General features: G+C 33.7%; 1 protein-coding gene across 1 annotated transcript; it reads right to left on the reverse strand.

The window, feature by feature from the left end:
• Positions 1-1,086: 1,086 nt before the first annotated feature.
• Positions 1,087-18,447, reverse strand: LOC119607572 (uncharacterized protein DDB_G0283357-like; the record flags this gene model as incomplete). Its single annotated transcript, XM_037961534.1, has 4 exons — positions 18,377-18,447; positions 10,473-10,630; positions 1,782-2,154; positions 1,087-1,662 (listed from the first exon to the last, which is right to left on the reverse strand). Coding segments are annotated over exons 1-4 (1,178 nt in total), but the record flags the coding sequence as incomplete, so codon positions are not given.
• Between the last annotated feature and the right edge of the window lie 886 nt (positions 18,448-19,333).

The following is a 19,333-nucleotide window of genomic DNA, read 5'->3' on the forward strand; positions in this document are numbered from 1 at the left end:
TATCGATAAATTATGGCACAACTAAGTTTTATAGAAGTCTTGATAACCCTGCCAAATTTCATAAAGATCGGGCCCCATTTGACCCTAGCTCCCATACAAAGTCCCCTTCAGAAAATTACTTGAATGTCCCAAATTAACTTATAAACACAAATATCCCGATGAAATTCACCACAATGTAAATATAAATATATTCGCAAAATTTTATCGGGCTTGGTCCATATTTGCCCCTAGCCCCCATATAAAGCCTCTTTCAGAAAATTAGTTTTTCATCCATAAATTGCTTAAATGTATCGGAACAAGTGAATATTGATGATAAATGTTTTATTATGAAAAATAAATCACATTTAATATTCATAACTGGTGTAGGGTATCATATGGTCGGCCACGCCCGACTATACTTTCTTACTTGTATTTAACTTTAGTTTTAATTTTTTTCTTTTAGATGAAAATAAAGACTTTATTATATTTATAATTGAGATTTTGAAAGATCTTCCGTATTTTAAAAGTATTTAAAAATCAGATTTTAAGAAATTGTCACTTATGACTACTTTTTAAAAAGTGCTTTTTAACAACGTTTAAAAACAGCTTCATTTAATGGCCAAAAAATTGTATTTTAGGAGATCGGACTATGCAGACTTAAATTGTATTGTATTGAAAGAAGTTTAAGAAGACATTTTACAAAAAAATCATAAAAAATATTGGTGGTACTATTTGGAGACTGTTTTTCGAATGTCGAATATATTCGACATTTAACTTTGACCTTCTATAACTCACTAGGGAAAACTCAAATTCAAAAAATATTATTTTTCCCGGATTCAGCATACTCAAATTATATTAAATATAAGTTTTCAAGTTTTTTTCTAGGCATAAATTATTTTTGACCCTGAAAGGGTTAGTGAAAATTATTTAAAAACGTTATTTATCGTTGGCCTGTGCAATTCATATACTTAGATACATATGTTATGAAACCACCATCGTAATCTGATTGTCCAGATTTGTTTTCACGTTTTAGTTGCAAATTTTAACGGAAACATTCTTCGTCTGTATTTATAAAACAAATTCTATTATTGTTATTTTAGCACTTACCTTTCCCAAGAGAGACGTCTGGGAGCATCTTCACCACATGGTTGGGGGGCTGTTAATGCTGATGTTGTCGTTGTTGTATTAATCGTGTTTGTATCATACTGTGAATGATGCTGTTGCTGATAATATTGCTGCTGTTGGTGATGATGATGATGTTGTGACTTCGATAAGACACTACTGCTTGATTGATGTAGTAATTTAGCTAAACGTCGTGTTAATGCCGTATTCGTTGAGGTATTTGAGGATGTTGATGATGATGGTGCTCCACCTCCTGCTGATGTTGCTGCTGTCGATGATGTTGAGAAACCGGATGTTGTGAGATTATTGGCATCAGTATAGCCACTTCCACCACTGCTGCTACATACACTAAAACCAGGAATTTGACAACCACCATCTAAAGTGGGTGTATTATCACCGGAACAACGTGTATTGTTGTCTGAGGTTGATGTTGAAGAGCCACCACTGCCTCCGCCACCACCGCCGCCACTACCTCCACCAGAATTGCTAAAAATTGATTGTGTTCGTTTTTTTGACGCCAAGCGATAGGCACGTGCAGCCACAACATGCGGTGCGGGTATTCTAAAAGTCAAAAGTGAAGAAAAATGTTTAATAAAATTTTAAAATGTTACAGCTTCGGAAAAGGAGTAAATAGCAGAATTTAAGAATACAATTAAATAATTTCCTTAAATTTTACTTACCGCAACAGCACTGAACCATCAGCCGCATAGCATTCAAAATCATCTGTGCTGATATTCATGGTGCCTGCATAGGAGGGCATATTCGCATCGGGTGTTCCACTACCACACCCGGCCGGTGTTTGAGTCGTTGTATTACCGTGTGGTGTACTACCCGACGATTTTCTACGATACACCACTGTTCCATCATCTTTGGGCAAATTCAGGGATTTTATACTCAATGTATTATTGTTGTTGTTGAAACTGTTGTTATTGTTGTTGTTCCAGGCATTCGATTGGTGTGTTGTTGGTGTTGTCGTTGTTGTGTTTCGTGTTAGTATGGACCAACGATTGCTGCTGCCACTGCTTGTGGTTGATTTTGTTGCTGAGGAAGTGGCTAAAAATATTATTAGGAAAAAGTGAGTGGAAATAGTTGTAGTTTATTTAAAAAAAATTGGTTATCATTTTGTTGGAATCAGAACGAACTTTTGGTAGCGCATTCGATATTTAAGTTGAGCCTTGTTCAGTTCTAGTTCAGTTCAAGTTCAGTTGTGAACATTGCAACAATTCGCTGTCGAAATCTAAATTTTATACACATCCGTTGTTTAAATGTTAACAAACGTGGTAAGCTAACTATTGCCAACGGATTTTTTTGTCAATAGTGAGCTTACCACGTTTGTTAACATTTAGAAAACGGATGTGTATTAAATTTAGATTTCGACAACGATTGTTGGAATGTTGTCAACATTACATAGTGTTGCCGTACGTATGTATATAAAAATTATAAAAAGTTTGGTGTCAATTAGGTGCCAGGCGTGTATATTTTTTTCCCTCTGTGTAGTTCAGTTCTTGTCCTAGTTCAGTTCTAGTTAGTGCTGTTAAAGTATTGAGTAGTGGGTATCGAGTATCGAGTATTTGCCCTATTTTTTGGGTACTCAATACTAAAAAGTAGTTACTCAATACTTTCAGACTTGTATATGGATTTAACTTATTTAAATTTAACGGCTATGATGTGAAAAAATACAGCTCTAAAATCTAATATAGACCATATCATTATTAGAAATGCAACTCTTAGCAATATCAAATCAATGTAAAAATAATTTAAACACTGCAATAATAGTTAAACAGTTACAAATATTTATCGACGCTATCTAAAAAAATAAAATGTCTCAAAAGAGGTGTGATGTCTGGTCTAACTTTACTTAAAAAAAGGAAAAATTCCTCGTTTTTAATTTAAAATAAAACCGTTAAAAGTATCGAGTAGTATTGAGTACCCAAACGAAAAGTATTGAGTAGTATTGAGTAATCAAAAGTAGTAGAATATTACAGCACTAGTTCTAGTCCTAATTCAGTTCTAGTTTAGTTCTAGTTCAGTTCTAGTTCAGATCTAGTTAAGTTCTAGTTCAGTTCTAGTTCAGTTCTAGTTCAGTTCTAGTTCAGTTCTAGTTCAGTTCTAGTTCAGTTCTAGTTCAGTTCTAGTCCAGTTCTAGTTCAGTTCTAGTTCAGTTCAGTTCTAGTTCAGTTCTAGTTCAGTTCAGTTCTAGTTCAGTTCTAGTTCAGTTCTAGTTCAGTTCTAGTTCAGTTCTAGTTCAGTTCTAGTTCAGTTCTAGTTCAGTTCTAGTTCAGTTCTAGTTCAGTTCTAGTTCAGTTCTAGTTCAGTTCTAGTTCAGTTCTAGTTCAGTTCTAGTTCAGTTCTAGTTCAGTTCTAGTTCAGTTCTAGTTCAGTTCTAGTTCAGTTCTAGTTCAGTTCTAGTTCAGTTCTAGTTCAGTTCTAGTTCAGTTCTAGTTCAGTTCTAGTTCATTTCTAGTTCAGTTCTAGTTCAGTTCTTGTTCAGTTCTAGTTCAGATCAGTCAACATCAGGTCCACAATGTGGACTCCACATCGAATTCTTTTAAATTCTGTTAAGCTGGATCAGCAATTGACCCATTAAGTTACCAATTCAGAAAATAACAATACATACTACCGATATACAGTGGCGACCAAATCTGGATACTTGTTTCGCCAATAAAACTTAAAAATGCAATAAAACCCATAAAATAAAGGAAAAATAATTAAGTTTTCAATTTAAAATATTCAGTAAAACAATATAAAAAGAAAACAAAATTAAATTCATGATAATTAAATATTAATCTAAATATTAAAACATATTTATAAATAAAGTCGAAGTATCCAGTTTTGCACGTTTATAAAAATTGATTTTTAATATTTTGTGCAACGTCCTTTTGCTTTTATGACACTTTTTATACGTTTAGGCGTACTTTCGACCAAGGTCTCAATGGTCCGGTGCGGAATACTAGACCACTCCGTTTGTACTCTCGACCAAAGTTCTTTAAGATTTCTTGGTGCATTATCGAATTGCGCAAGACGTTTTTTAACAAAGCCCATAAATTTTCAATTGGATTGATTTCCGGGCATTGAGTTGGCCATTGCATCGTTTGAAAATTCTGCGCTGAAAGCCAATTTTTTACGATTTTTGACGTATGCTTCGGATCCCCATCCTGTTGGAGTATAACCTCTGATTCTGTATATGTACATTCTTCCACAAAATCTGGAATATTGGATTGAAAATGCTCAAATAATCATCCTTTTTCATTATAGCATCTAATTTTACTAAAGAACCGAGATTCTACCAAGTGAAACAACGATCGACTTTTTTTTAACATCTGTTGTGCTTATATTTTTTCTTTTTCGCATTGTTCGGTGGCAAATTCCTAACATTTGGCAATTTGAAGAGCAGAGTGATTATTTTTTGTCATTCGACAATTTGGTTTTCTAATAAACTTGATATTTTTGTCATTTAAACTTGAAAATTAAAATCTTTGCAAAAAATTAAGAATTTGACACAAAAGTGGTAACTGTTCGTTTTGATGCTTTCTTCAAAGCAAATCAAGTAGCACTACTCAAATTCATTATTATTTTTAAATTTATTTGTGTGGCAAGATTAATTAAATTTAAACGTTCAAAAGTGGATACATTGAATTTTTTAATAAAATTTGCTAGAACTTGAGATAAAGTTTATTTTAAAAGAAATATCTAATCTTTTTTTAATATTTTCTGGATTTTATTGGGTTTTTAACATAAACTTGATTGATATGTATCCAGTTTTGCTCGCCACTGTATGTATGATAATACATGGCAGCATAAAGGTAATACATGAGTAATTCCCTGTAGTAAATAACACGGTGTGACAAAATTACAAAAACTCAATACACTCATCGCGGGACCTAGTGAAGTTGGTAGGTCTAGTAGAGTAGATTACAGTACCAGTTTTAGAATCTTCAATATACCCTAAAAATCGGAAGATATTGGAAAAAAACGCTTGTTGTTGACTAGACAGACCAAAAAAATTATATCTCAAAATTTTCTTAACCGATTTAATATTTTTCAACGGTTTTGAAAAGAGTTTCCCTTGTCCTTTTTAAGAAGTATACACACTTTTATATTTTTTACGGAAATGTGTATAATATTTAGATCTGAATACAAATTTGTATATATTTTTTTAATTTTTTTAGAAAGATCATTTTTGACCCACACTTAATTTGAAAATATATTTTTTAAATATTTTTTTATTTTAGCCCATATTTCTATGAATAAAATAAGATATGAAACTTTGAAATCAGATAAAAACTGACAGAAATAGAATTTTTTTCGTAAAATCAAAAATTTACCAAATCTCTCATTTCTAAAGCAAATTATCAATTTGAATAAAAAAGCTTATATCTGTGTTGCATATCTTAAGTTGATATTTTACTTCAGGAAAGAGAGATTTGGTAAATTATTGGTTTTACGAAAAAAATTATATTTCAGTCAGTTTTTATCTGATTTCAACGTTTCATATCTTATTTTATTCATAGAAATATGGGCTAAAATAAAAAAATAATAAAAAAATAATTTTTCAAATAAAGTGTGGGTCAAAAATGATCTTTAATTTTAAAAAAATGAAAAAAATATATAAAAATTTGTATTCAGATCTAAATTTTTTACATTTACGTAAACAATATAAAAGCGTGTATACTTTTTAAAAAGGACAAGGGAAACTCTTTTCAAAACCGTTGAAAAATATTAAATCGGTTAAGAAAATTTTGAGATATAATTTTTTTGGTCTGTCTAGTCAACAAAAAGCGTTTTTTCCAATATCTTCCGATTTTTAGGGTATATTGAAGATTCTAGAAATGGTAAAATGATCTACTCATCTAGGTCTATAAAAAGCATTATATCGCGTAACGAGTGTTTTTTAGTGTCACCCAGTGTAATAATGAATTTATTCATAAAAGATTCAGTAAATAACATTCTTATTTGTTTTTGGCTTAATTCTTTTGTTGTTTTTTTGTTATTCCAAATTTTGTGAATTTTGTACTTAATTGCCAAAGTATATTTACCACATCATAAAAGTTTATTTTCCATTTTTTGTATTATAAAATTAAAACTTTTATTTTGTGGTTTGGTGGAACAAAATTTATAACATGATAAAATTTTTGTGTTTCTAATTTGCGACATAATAAATACATGCATAACACTAGTCATGTTCGCATTTCATTCGTTGTAATTTTGCAGTATTTTAGTAAAGATAAAATTAGCTTCTACCCATCAAAACTTATTCACTATCGGACCAGCAGGTTAGGAATGCCAGATTTATTTCCAAAAATTTTGATTTTACACTTAGCTCCAATATTATATACTAGATAAGTTAAGTTTTCGCTGGGTTAATTTCTGACATTTAATAGATTAGAATGAACTTGGCTAAAACTATAGTAAATACAGTTTAAATTTCGTAAAAAAAAATATTTTTAATTCTTTCGGAATTGACAAACTAGATTAATAAATTGTTTGAATTTTAATTTAAAATATAAAATAAACATGAAAATAGTGATGAATAAAAATTTTAGATTTTTTTTTACAATTTTAATTTAAATTTTTAAAATCATGTTGCAAACAGAAGCACGATGTAACAACTTGCACACATGATGTAACTGAATAATAATATTAAGAAAACATTTTTTGATACGATCTACCCCATATGCTAGAACACATGTTGCAAAATCTAGTACAAACTACATGTAATCAAATTAAACAAGTTGTACAAGAGTCATTTTAATTAAACGGCAAAATCTGCTGTATAAGGATGTGCAAATTTTCAACACTTGGAAAAAACACACACTCACACATCTGAACACTCATTTACATCTATTAAAGGAATAATAACGCGACGAAAAATGCACAAGACGAAATGTAATTAAACGTTAGAATGAAACCCCAAAATGTCTTGTTCCTTTGGTTTGCATGTGACATTATAAAAACCATTATGAAAAATTACACTGACACTTTAAAGGATTTAAACGACTTCCGTTTAACTTTAGTGTGTGTGTTCCTGTGGTTTTAAGGTTGCGATGATATTGCTGAATGCATGAAAATAATATTAAAAGCAAGAGTTTAAGGATTTGTGAATGGCAAAAAAGTGTAATAACAAAAACGGTATTTCTTCTTAATATTTCTAACAAAGCCAAAATTTGCTAACATACTGTTTGTAGTGTAATAAATTTTATAATCACCCGTTCCCGTTTTATTGCAACTTTTCAAAAATAACTAGAAAATGTGTGCTTATTAAACTATTCAGAAATAATGAGGCTATCGAAGACAGAAGAATATTAACGGCCTTTAACTCAGTTCTAGTTCATTTCTCTTTTAGTTCTAGTTCTAGTTCAGTTCTAGTTCAGTTCTAGTTCAGTTCTAGTTCAGTTCTAGTTCAGTTCTAGTTCAGTTCTAGTTTAGTTCTAGTTCAGTTCTAGTTCAGTTCTAGTTTAGTTCTAGTTCAGTTCTAGTTGAGTTCTAGTTCAGTTCTAGTTCAGTTCTAGTTCAGTTCTAGTACAGTTCTAGTTCAATTCTAGTTCAGTTCTAGTTCAGTTCTAGTTTAGTTCTAGTTCAGTTCTAGTTCAGTTCTAGTTCAGTTCTAGTTCAGTTCTAGTTCAGTTCTAGTTCAGTTCTAGTTCAGTTCTAGTTCAGTTCTAGTTCAGTTCTAGTTCAGTTCTAGTTCAGTTCTAGTTCAGTTCTAGTTCAGTTCTAGTTCAGTTCTAGTTCAGTTCTAGTTCAGTTCTAGTTCAGTTCTAGTTCAGTTCTAGTTCAGTTCTAGTTCAGTTCTAGTTCAGTTCTAGTTCAGTTCTAGTTCAGTTCTAGTTCAGTTCTAGTTCAGTTCTAGTTCAGTTCTAGTTCAGTTCTAGTTCAGTTCTAGTTCAGTTCTAGTTCAGTTCTAGTTCAGTTCAGTTCTAGTTCTAGTTCTAGTTCAGTTCAGTTCAGTTCAGTTCAGTTCTAGTTCAGTTCTAGTTCAGTTCTAGTTCAGTTCTAGTTCAGTTCTAGTTCAGTTCTAGTTCAGTTCTAGTTCAGTTCTAGTTCAGTTCTAGTTCAGTTCTAGTTCAGTTCTAGTTCAGTTCTAGTTCAGTTCTAGTTCAGTTCTAGTTCAGTTCTAGTTCAGTTCTAGTTCAGTTCTAGTTCAGTTCTAGTTCAGTTCTAGTTCAGTTCTAGTTCAGTTCTAGTTCAGTTCTAGTTCAGTTCTAGTTCAGTTCTAGTTCAGTTCTAGTTCAGTTCTAGTTCAGTTCTAGTTCAGTTCTAGTTCAGTTCTAGTTCAGTTCTAGTTCAGTTCTAGTTCAGTTCTAGTTCAGTTCTAGTTCAGTTCTAGTTCAGTTCTAGTTCAGTTCTAGTTCAGTTCTAGTTCAGTTCTAGTTCAGTTCTAGTTTAGTTCTAGTTCAGTTCTAGTTCAGTTCTAGTTCTAGTTCTAGTTCAGTTCTAGTTCAGTTCTAGTTCAGTTCTAGTTCAGTTCTAGTTCAGTTCTAGTTCAGTTCTAGTTCAGTTCTAGTTCAGTTCTAGTTCAGTTCTAGTTCAGTTCTAGTTCAGTTCTAGTTCAGTTCTAGTTCAGTTCTAGTTCAGTTCTAGTTCAGTTCTAGTTCAGTTCTAGTTCAGTCTAGTTCAGTTCTAGTTCAGTTCTAGTTCAGTTCTAGTTCAGTTCTAGTTCAGTTCAGTTCTAGTTCTAGTTCAGTTCTAGTTCAGTTCAGTAGTTCAGTTCAGTTCTAGTTCAGTTCTAGTTCAGTTCTAGTTCAGTTCTAGTTCAGTTCTAGTTCAGTTTCTAGTTCAGTTCTAGTTCAGTTCTAGTTCAGTTCTAGTTCAGTTCTAGTTCAGTTCTAGTTCAGTTCTAGTTCAGTTCTAGTTCAGTTCTAGTTCATCTAGTTCAGTTCTAGTTCAGTTCTAGTTCAGTTCTAGTTCAGTTCTAGTTCAGTTCTAGTTCAGTTCTAGTTCAGTTCTAGTTCATTTCAGTTCTAGTTCAGTTCTAGTTCAGTTCTAGTTCAGTTCTAGTTCTAGTTCAGTTTAGTTCAGTTCTAGTTCAGTTCTAGTTCAGTTCTAGTTCAGTTCTAGTTCAGTTCTAGTTCAGTTCTAGTTCAGTTTTAGTTTAGTTCTAGTTCTAGTTCAGTTCTAGTTCTAGTTCAGTTCTAGTTCAGTTCTAGTTCAGTTCTAGTTCAGTTCTAGTTCAGTTCTAGTTCAGTTCTAGTTCAGTTCTAGTTCAATTCTAGTTCAGTTCTAGTTCAGTTCTAGTTCAGTTCTAGTTCAGTTCTAGTTCAGTTCTAGTTCAGTTCTTGTTCAGTTCTAGTTCAGTTCTAGATCAGTTCTAGTTCAGTTCTAGTTCAGTTCTAGTTCAGTTCTAGTTCAGTTCTAGTTCAGTTCTAGTTCAGTTCTAGTTCAGTTCTAGTTCAGTTCTAGTTCAGTTCTAATTCAGTTTTAGTTCAGTTCGAGTTCAATTCTATTTCAGTTCTAGTTCTCTTTTCTGACGTTAAAAATTAATAAAAAGAATCAAAAAGTTTCAATCGAAGGATGTTACTATTGTTGGACAGAATAAAAAAAAATAACATAAAATATTTTGCAGCTTTTCTTGTTTCTTTGAAATTTGGCATTGTTTGATCAGTAGAAGTATTTTAAAATATTTTTGGCAAAATGCAGTTTTTAAAACTTTGAAGTCCTTCAAAAGTATACAGGATCACGAAATGAAAAACTAAAAAACGCAGTTTTTCTCCATTAAATTTATATTTTCAGACGTAAGTATATCATCCGTTTCGTGTCTAATTTGTTGTTATATAGCAAGACATATGCAGGTATGTACATTAGAGTGTCCCAAGAGCAGCCTTTATAAGAATTGTATATAGGAATACCTCTCAATCGATGCGTATTAAAGTACTGAATACGAGAAAAATAAAAAATATATTTTTTTCTAATGGTCCTCAGATCCCTACCAGCGATTGAAAATCCTGACCTCAGTATAATTTTTGAAAAATAAAATATCCTCAATTTTTGGGTCTCAAAAATTCCGTAATTTTGAGCTGATTAAGGGAAAAATAATATTAAAATTTTTGTAGAGTGTTTTTGGTCCTTAAAATGATAAAAGTTATCGCCCTAATGTGCATACATATGTACATATTTCACAGATTGAAAAATGGCTTAAAAGTTTTGTACATACATATAAAACTAAAATCTATGGTTGAAAACTTTTTTCGGTCATTATTTAAATTTAAGTTAGTCCTAAAATTTCAGCTAGAAGGATTTTTGGTGTTACCTCCAATTGTAGTTTTATTTTTTGCAAAAACAAGATATTTTTTTTAAGTTTTTAAAACAACAATTTTCAATTCCACAGAGTTTTTATTTTGTTATTTTCTAATTGTCTAAATAAATTTACTTACCCCATTGAAATGGTGATTTATCGGTATGCAGCGATACGACTGGTATACCAGGAACTATTATTGCAGGTAGTGTACGTGAACGTAAGAGAGGCGGTGGTACTTTACCACGATTTGTGCGACCAGCTTGATTATTGATTGATGCATTTAATGCTTGAGCTCTGGAAAATGTAAAGAAAAAAAGGGACAAATATTTAGATGATTTTTTTTTGTTAATTTCGCTTTAAAAATAGATGACAGAAATGAAACAGTTTTTTTTTTAAGTAAACTCGTCAAACTTGATTTTATTATAAACATTTATAGTTTATATCATAAGAGAGTCAATTTACTTTTTATTAGTTGATTTTTTAAATTTATTACCACTTAAAGGTTTTGTAAATGTTATGATTATTTTTATGGTTTAATAGTATGAAACCAATAACTGCTTTCTAGATTAAACCAAATTACTATTTAAGATTTATGGCATAAATAGTAATGACATCTGTTTTATTTCACAATTTCATAGATTTAATTAGTATATTGAACTTGAAATAAGAAGATAAAGTTTATATATATATACTTAATATTTCAAGATTTTTTTATACCCTTTAAAAAAGATGACCGGAATAATAATGTTGTTGTTTATGGATGAATATATTAAAATATTGTCGTTTAAATCGTCTATCTGTCAGTTAGTCAGCCACTAAGTAGCAACATTTATAGTAATAATGCAAAAAACCACGCTATACTATAAATTCGTAAATTAGATTATGATACAATAAGACTATCTTATAGACTTGACTCTAGACTATACTATAGACTAAACTAAAGACTAGACTATAGAATAGACTATTGACTAGACTATAGTCTAGACTAAAGACTAGACTATAGACTAGACTATAGACTAGACTATAGACTAGACTATAGACTAGACTAGACTATAGACTAGACTAGACTATAGACTAGACTATAGACTAGACTATAGACTAGACTATAGACTAGACTATAGACTAGACTATAGACTAGACTATAGACTAGACTATAGACTAGACTATAGACTAGACTATAGACTAGACTATCGACTAGACGATAGACTAGACTATAGACTAGACTATAGACTAGACTATAGACTAGACTATAGACAAGACTATAGACTAGACTATAGACTAGATTATAGACTAGACTATAACTAGACTATAGACTAGACTATAGTACTAGACTATAGACTAGACTACTAGACTATAGACTAGACTATAGACTAGACTATAGACTAGACTATAGACTAGACTATAGACTAGACTATAGACTAGACTATAGACTAGACTATAGACTATAGACTAGACTATAGACTAGACTATAGACTAGACTATAGACTAGACTATAGACTAGACTATAGACTAGACTATAGACTAGACTATAGACTAGACTATAGACTAGGATATAGACTAGATTATTAACTACACTATAGACTAGACTAGACTAGACTAGACTAGACTAAAGAATAGATTATACACTAGATTATGTTCTATAGATTAAATTATAGATTAGACTATAGGCTATACTTAACTAGACCAGACATAACTACACTAGACTTAACTAGACTAGAATATAGGATAGACTATAGACTAGACTACAGACTAGACTTTAAACAAAACTATATACTAAACAATTTAGGCTTTTGTTTATAGACTATATAATAACAATATAGGCTATAAACTAGGCTATAGACTAGATCATAGACTACACTATAGATTAGGCTATAGGTCTAGACTCTTGAGATATTAAATATAACCTAGACTATGAAATAGTCTATTACCTAAACTATGAATCAGTTTATATGCTAAGCAAAAAACTCCTTCGCGACGGGTAGTCATCTTGACGCGATGCGAAGGCTTATGTGTGATGGCCCATGCAGACCGTGCTGGTAGGGCTACCCATACCAGAGGGGCTCATGATAAGCACATGTTAATAACTACCCCTCCCACGACTGGTAGCGTCTGTTTCTCCCCGATGGGGCGGCTACCAGTCCAAGCACTTGTCAAAAGAACTCTACTCATCCTTCGGATGTGTATCTTTTGACAGTAAAGTCCGTTCGGGTTCTTTAGATCCCTAAACTCCACGACGGTCCGTCTAAATCCACCAGCGTCTGTTCCCACATTGGGCGGCTTGGTGGTCTGCAAGCATATCATATGCAGAATCATATACTTGGCAGCAAGTATAAAATGCACACCGTTTTAATGTCCAAAGTCCGACAAGAAACCGTGCCCCGCGTATCCGGTAAGGGGCCTAATAATCTCCGGAGACCCTACCCCCACGGCGAAGGCGACAGGCTGTGGAGAGTCGAGTGCTACTGCCTGGATCCTGCAGTCGCAAAACAATATCAGCATCTGGCTCCAAAGCTGGATGCAGCAAAATAAGCAGCGAGATACCTCTGGACGTCACCCCAAGTACCTCAAAAGCAGATCAGGTCCGTATTGGCAAAATGCCCCTGTTTCGGGGACTACCAAGGCCACCAGAGCCAAGATAGCAACCCCAGTGCCGGTTATGCACGAGGGAACTGCGAACAAGACACGTAACACCAACAAGAAGGGCCTTAATACAACGGCGCTCCGCCGCCAAAATTCTAGCGCGCTTAGCTGGCAAACCAGTTGAGTCGCTAAGTAAAGAGGACAAGTCCTCTCTAAAATGGGCTAAGGGAAAATTGGACGTTCTGGAGAAGAGTCTCCCCCCTCACGTCTAAAGACGCGCCTAAACGGCAAAGTTCTGAGGAGGAGGCTAATCTTCAGGGCCAGCAGCCCGGGACAAAACGTCCGAAACCGTTGCCCCCAAGCCGCATGACAAGTGGTTGAGAACCTCCATCTAGATGCGAAAAAAGCTGATGTGGGTGTTCTGGGAAGTTCTTAAACAGAACCCTGGTCGCCCCCCCACAGTGTATGGACGGCGGTTGGTTTCACAACAGAGTGAAGCTAATGGCCTGTTCTAACGAGCGCTCAGCTTTGCTCCTGAAGCAGGCTGTGTCTCTGTGAACTAGATCTCACGAAGGCCTAGATCCACCGCAATAATTCCTGCGGAACCACATAAAAAGGCAGCGATACTGGAACTTCTACAGGTTGGCAATCCAGATCTTCCAACTCAAGATCCGGATGGTCGTCAGGGTTTCTCAACCTGTAGGAAGCTCCAGAAGGATTGTTGTGAACCTAAACCAAGAGTCGCGGCTTCAAGTCGATCTTCCTTCGTGTCTACCGACTATTGGAACAGGATGATCCCGATCCTGACCAATCCGCTGCGGATATGTCTTGCGACGAGACTGACCTTTCGCTGAGTCAATCAACTTCTAAGTTGGTTAAGGAGGGTGAAGAGTCAGTTGACGAGGACGATCTCCTTGCCTCTGATAAGGAGGACGCCAGCACAGTGTTGCGAAAAGACAGAAAAGACAAAAAAGGAGATGGTGAGAGTAACCCAAATTAATCTCCACCACTCCAAAGCAGCCTCGACTGCACTGCTCCTCCGAATGGTTGTAAGTGGGGAGGAGCACGCCCTAGTCCAGGAACCCTGGATTCACCAAGAAAGGGTGAGTGGACTAGGCATGAAAAGCTTTAAGCTTTTGTACGCAAAAGGATCTAGTACGGTTCGATCCTGTATAGTAGCCAAAAGCAGTCTCAACATCTTCATTCTTTCTGATTTCAGTGATGAAGACACCGTAGCAGCCATATGGGAGACCAGTGTAGGTGCTATATTGGTTATCTCGGCGTACATGGCTCACGACCACAGCGACCAGTCACCGAACAATCTGGTCTGCAGATCCATAGAGATGGTAAACTCGAAAAGCATGCCGATCATCATGGGGGCTGATGCCAATGCCCATCACACTGTCTGGGGTAGCTCGGACATGAACGCTAGAGGTGAGTCAATTTTTAACTTCATTCTAAGCAATAATCTTGATATTCTAAATTCAGGATCCGAACCGACCTTTATTATTTCAAACAGAAGGGAAGTTCTGTTTGAAACAATAAAGGAGATGATGGAGAGCCTCAAGTGACTGCTCTTTCTCTGACCATCAGTACATCGATTTTGAAATCGTAGTTGACAAAGTGGCCCCAAAGCCCTTTACAAACAGGAGACGAACAGATTGGGAAATGCAAATGGGGCTAATCTCACGTTCACTTCAGGATGTACCGATCATCGAGAACCGATCGGACATAGAAAACGCGGTTGAAACCATAAATCAAGCTTTCAAACACGCGACTTCACTGTCTTGCAAACAGAACATGCCTACATGAAGGGAAAATCTTTTGAGACTGCACTACACTCGCTAATTTGTCATATTGAAAAGACAATAGCGCAAGGGGAATATATACTTGTTGCCTTCTTGGACATCAAGGGGGCATTCAACAATGTTCACCCTGGGTCGATAACAACGGCCCTAACTGGTCTGGGTATAAACCAACCAATAACAGCTTTCATCAGGAGATTACTGACTCAACGGATCATTATCTCCGAAATGGGAGCAGCAAATGTCACAAAAGTGGCAAATCGCGTTACCCCACAAGGTGGAGTTCTATCTCCACTTCTGTGGAACCTAGCGTTGAACCCACTTTTTATGGATCTTAGATCTATTTGATTTAAGGTAATAGCGTATGCAGACGATGTGTCTGTAGTAGTATCTGGCAAATATCTGGATACTTTATCGCAAAGGATGGAGATTGCACTCAAGACACTCAGCGCGTGGAGCAACGTCAGTGGCCTTGGTGTAAATCCATCGAAAACGGAACTTGTTCTCTTCACTAAGAAGTACAAGATACCCACCTTCACTCTCCCACGACTGAATGGGATAGAATTGAAGTTATCGGATAGTGCTAAATATCTGGGAGTAATCCTAGATTCAAAACTATCATGGCGTTTGAACACTCAATCTATAGTGTCAAAAGCGGCTGCGGCCTTATACTCGTGTAAGAGAGAAATTGGCAAATCATGGGGCATAAACCCCAAGACAGAGCTTCGAATTAATCAATTCAATTTGAGCTTAATTCACCAAAATCTTAATTCAGAAATATAAAGTTTAATCTTCCAATCCTTTTTTTAATTCTCAGGAATTAATTCAATAGCTTAATTCAAAGGCTTTCAGTTTATTTTAATTAATTCATATACTGAATTCATTCATGTTTGAATTACATTATACTTTGAATGATTCAATTTTTCTTTGATTCAAATCTACTCCAAATTGAATTACGAAAATTTTCTTGAATTCATTTTGTAGTAGACTGAATGAAAACATTTTCGTTTGCTGCCAGAGTGTTGTATCTCAAAAACTAAAATTTCTACTTAAAAGGTTTATAATTTTTTAAGTTTTGTATCTCTATATAAAAGAGTTTATGCGTATAAGTTTTAAATAACCTATTTTACAGTTGATATTTGTAAGTTTGTATAATAAGAATGATAATTCCGACTAATAATAAACTCAAGTTGAGGGCACAAAAAAATTTTTCTATTTTTTATTTATAACACTATTGCTGCAAATAAAAATACATAATATTTATGTACAATATAGAAACCAAAGTATAACAAGTAGTCCGACTCTCACGTACACGAAATTCCACCTCCACATTTACGGGTGCTGTGTGAATTCAACACCTTGGTGAGAAATATTATTGTGTCAAAATACTTCAAATCTCTACTTATATTTTCGAATTAATAGCGGGTTCTACGCGAAATTTCACCTATCCACATAAAAAGTAAAATTTTTTAAAATACTTTTACGAAATTTTTTCTTTAAAATTCCGTTTATTTTGAGCAAACTGAAAATTTTATTTATTATTGACATTTATTTTTTGTTGTGGTAGAATTTTAATTTAGAAGCAGAGTTACATTTTTTTGTATTGAAAATTCAAACAAATAAAATTTTATGAATTTTTATAAAACTCTGTATGTCTGGTGAAAATTTTAAATGCTCAAATACATGTACATTTTTGTTACTAATACATATATAGAGTTAGGTACTTTTTCACTAACACATGCTTAGAGTTAGGTACTGCTGTCAAAGAGTCGGACTACTTGTTATACTTTGATAGAAACAAACATACATAGTATGTGACCATAAGTTTATGATCATAAAACATAACAAGTCCGTTGAAGTTTGTTTAGATCAGAATCGGTCCCTAACGCAAAAGAATCAACCACGAAAAGCCTTTTTGGTGATAGGTTTTCCTTCTGAATAATGTACTTTTTAACTTAGAGGGACTCTTATTAATCATAGTATTTAAGTATTTTATTGCATTAAGATTCATACGCTTAACAGAATTCCATTCATTCCATTCATATCCAATACATAGTACATTTGAAAATTTAAATTACAAAAAAATAAATTATAATTTATTTGACAAATATAAATCATGTGTATATTAGGAATGTTCAAATAAATGTTTAATTTGAAAATAGTTCTTAACCTTTCTTGTTCGCTTTTGCCTAGGAACCACATAATTTTTATCACCGATGGATTCATCAGATGAAAATTCTAATTCACTCATGATAGCAACTATTTCGGAAAAATAATTTCTAATTTGAGAAATAATTTGAAATTTAAAATTTATTTCAAATTTGAAATATTTATAATTCTGTTTATACGTGTACGTACGTATATGTTCAAACTTTTTTCGAATGGAAATTATATTTCGAAAATATTATTAAAAGACACACAAAAATAACGTTTACAAAACATCATAAATAATATGTTTCGAGTAAGATTTGTCATTTATGTAAATTTAAATATGGGCTATATTTATTTTAGTTTAAAATCATCTATAATATAGTGTTTGTTTTTTGTTTAATCACATTTAATTAGCTGAAATTATAATAGAAAATTGTATTTGTAAAACACTAAATAAAATTTCTAAAAACAAAAGACCCAATAATGTATATACATTTTATTTAAAAAATTTTCATTATTCCCCTACAAAATGAATGAAGAAAAACGATTAAAGCTATTTTGTAATAGATTTGAATTCGAAAAAATTTAAATCATTCAGCAAGGAATTAAGCCTTTAAAGAATGAATTATACAAATAATGAATTCAACATTTTTAAAGTCCTAAGGAATTCAGCTTATGAATTAATTCAAATGAATGATTTTATAGAATGGTGAAGTAATAAATTTTAATTTGATTTAAAAAAATGAATTAAGGCTTAACAATTTTAAACCTTTGCCCCAAGAATACCAAATGGCTCTTCAACATGGTAGTCAAGCCCATACTATTGTACGGTGGGTGCACTTGTATGGTGGAAGTCTGTACAAAAGGACTCACACCGTAAAAGTTTTAAGGGGCCTCCGCACCACCCCATCAAAGGCTCTCTTTGTATTGATCTAATGGCCCAAGAGGTTGCTCTCAACGCGGCTATTAGACTCAATGATTCAGTCAGGTCACTCTACCATTCTCAATTGTCTAGGAGAGATTCCTGACAATATCGACTATTGCATCGCCAAACCGTCTTTTGATAGAAGCTTTTCAATGAATATCCAACACGATCCAAATGTGATGAAAACAATCCTCCATGACGGATCGTATAAGGTTTTCACTGATGGCTCAAAATCAAACCATTATTATTGGATTCCAGGACATCAACAAATTCCTGGTAATACCTTCGCGGACTCTCTTGCCAAGTTACGTTCCTCGCTAGCAATAGAGCATACCGACCCTTTTGTCGGTATACCGCTTTCAACCTGCAAACGCTCGATACGTGAAAAACTATATAAGCTTGCGCAATGCAGATGGTTGACTGAAGCCACCTGTAGACAGGCAAGGATCATGTGGCCATCTTACAACCCAAAAAGATCTCAGGTCCTTTTCTACATTCCGAGAGTTAATCTACGGAACTTAATGGCAGTGGTAACTGGCCACTGGCCTTTCGGACTCCATGCAAGAAGACTGAACTTACCCAGTAACGACTTCTGCTGGAGCTGCCAGGATGAAGAGGAAGAAGAGAGTATAACTCACTTCCTCTGTCATTGTCCCGCCCTAGCTGATCACAGAATGGGCCTGCTAGGTAGCTATTTTGTGCATGACTTAGCGGATCTATCGGAGGTTAATATTCGAAAGATAGATTCCTATATTCGTGCGACAAACTGGTTCGGTGTTGGAAACCAGAGTGATTAGGTCGAAGTGTACTAATACGCCGACCGTTTTCTCTCGTTTCAGGTATCACAAAGGGATCAAAATACTGGACCCAAGTGTGTACCCAGTGATGACATCGCGAGGACGACCTGCCTACCTAACCTAACCTAGGCAAAAAACTAGAATTTGAAATAGTCTGTAAACTAGACTATGAAACTGTCTACAGACGTGACTATGATTAGTTAGTTTGTTGTTCACCTGTTACTTTTTTATTCGTTTGCTATTTCGTTAAATATTATTCGAACACAGTAATCTATACAAAACATTGCTGTTTGTTCAGTTGTCTTTAATATAGCATTTCCGTTCTTAGAACATATTTGTTTAATTATAGCCAATTTACTTCGAAGTCATTTATTTTCTCACTGCAAATTCCTTAAATATCCCAAAAACAGAGGAATATGTATTAAACTAATCTCCAATGATTATTTACACAATTACTTATTTATTTTGCTAGCTGGCAACAAAACACAATCATTTTGATTAATCGATTACAATCCAACTTTAATCGTTAAAGTTTAAAATTAATTTCTATTTTATTTCGTAACTGTTCAAAAATAAATTATCTTCCTTATAAATACGAAAAGGACAAAACAGACGACAACAAAAAGTTTTTCTGTGTGTTTTGGAATAAATAAAAATAAACTTTTACCATAGGATAGAGAAAATTTCTAAAAAGAAGTTGAAATATTTAATTTGAGAAATTTTCCGCTTAAATAATTTT

The sequence above is a fragment of the Lucilia sericata genome, unplaced genomic scaffold, assembly GCF_015586225.1.
Source record: "Lucilia sericata isolate MDLA Ls3-8-SP2 unplaced genomic scaffold, ASM1558622v1 Contig000709F_arrow, whole genome shotgun sequence".
Lineage (NCBI taxonomy): Eukaryota > Metazoa > Arthropoda > Insecta > Diptera > Calliphoridae > Lucilia > Lucilia sericata.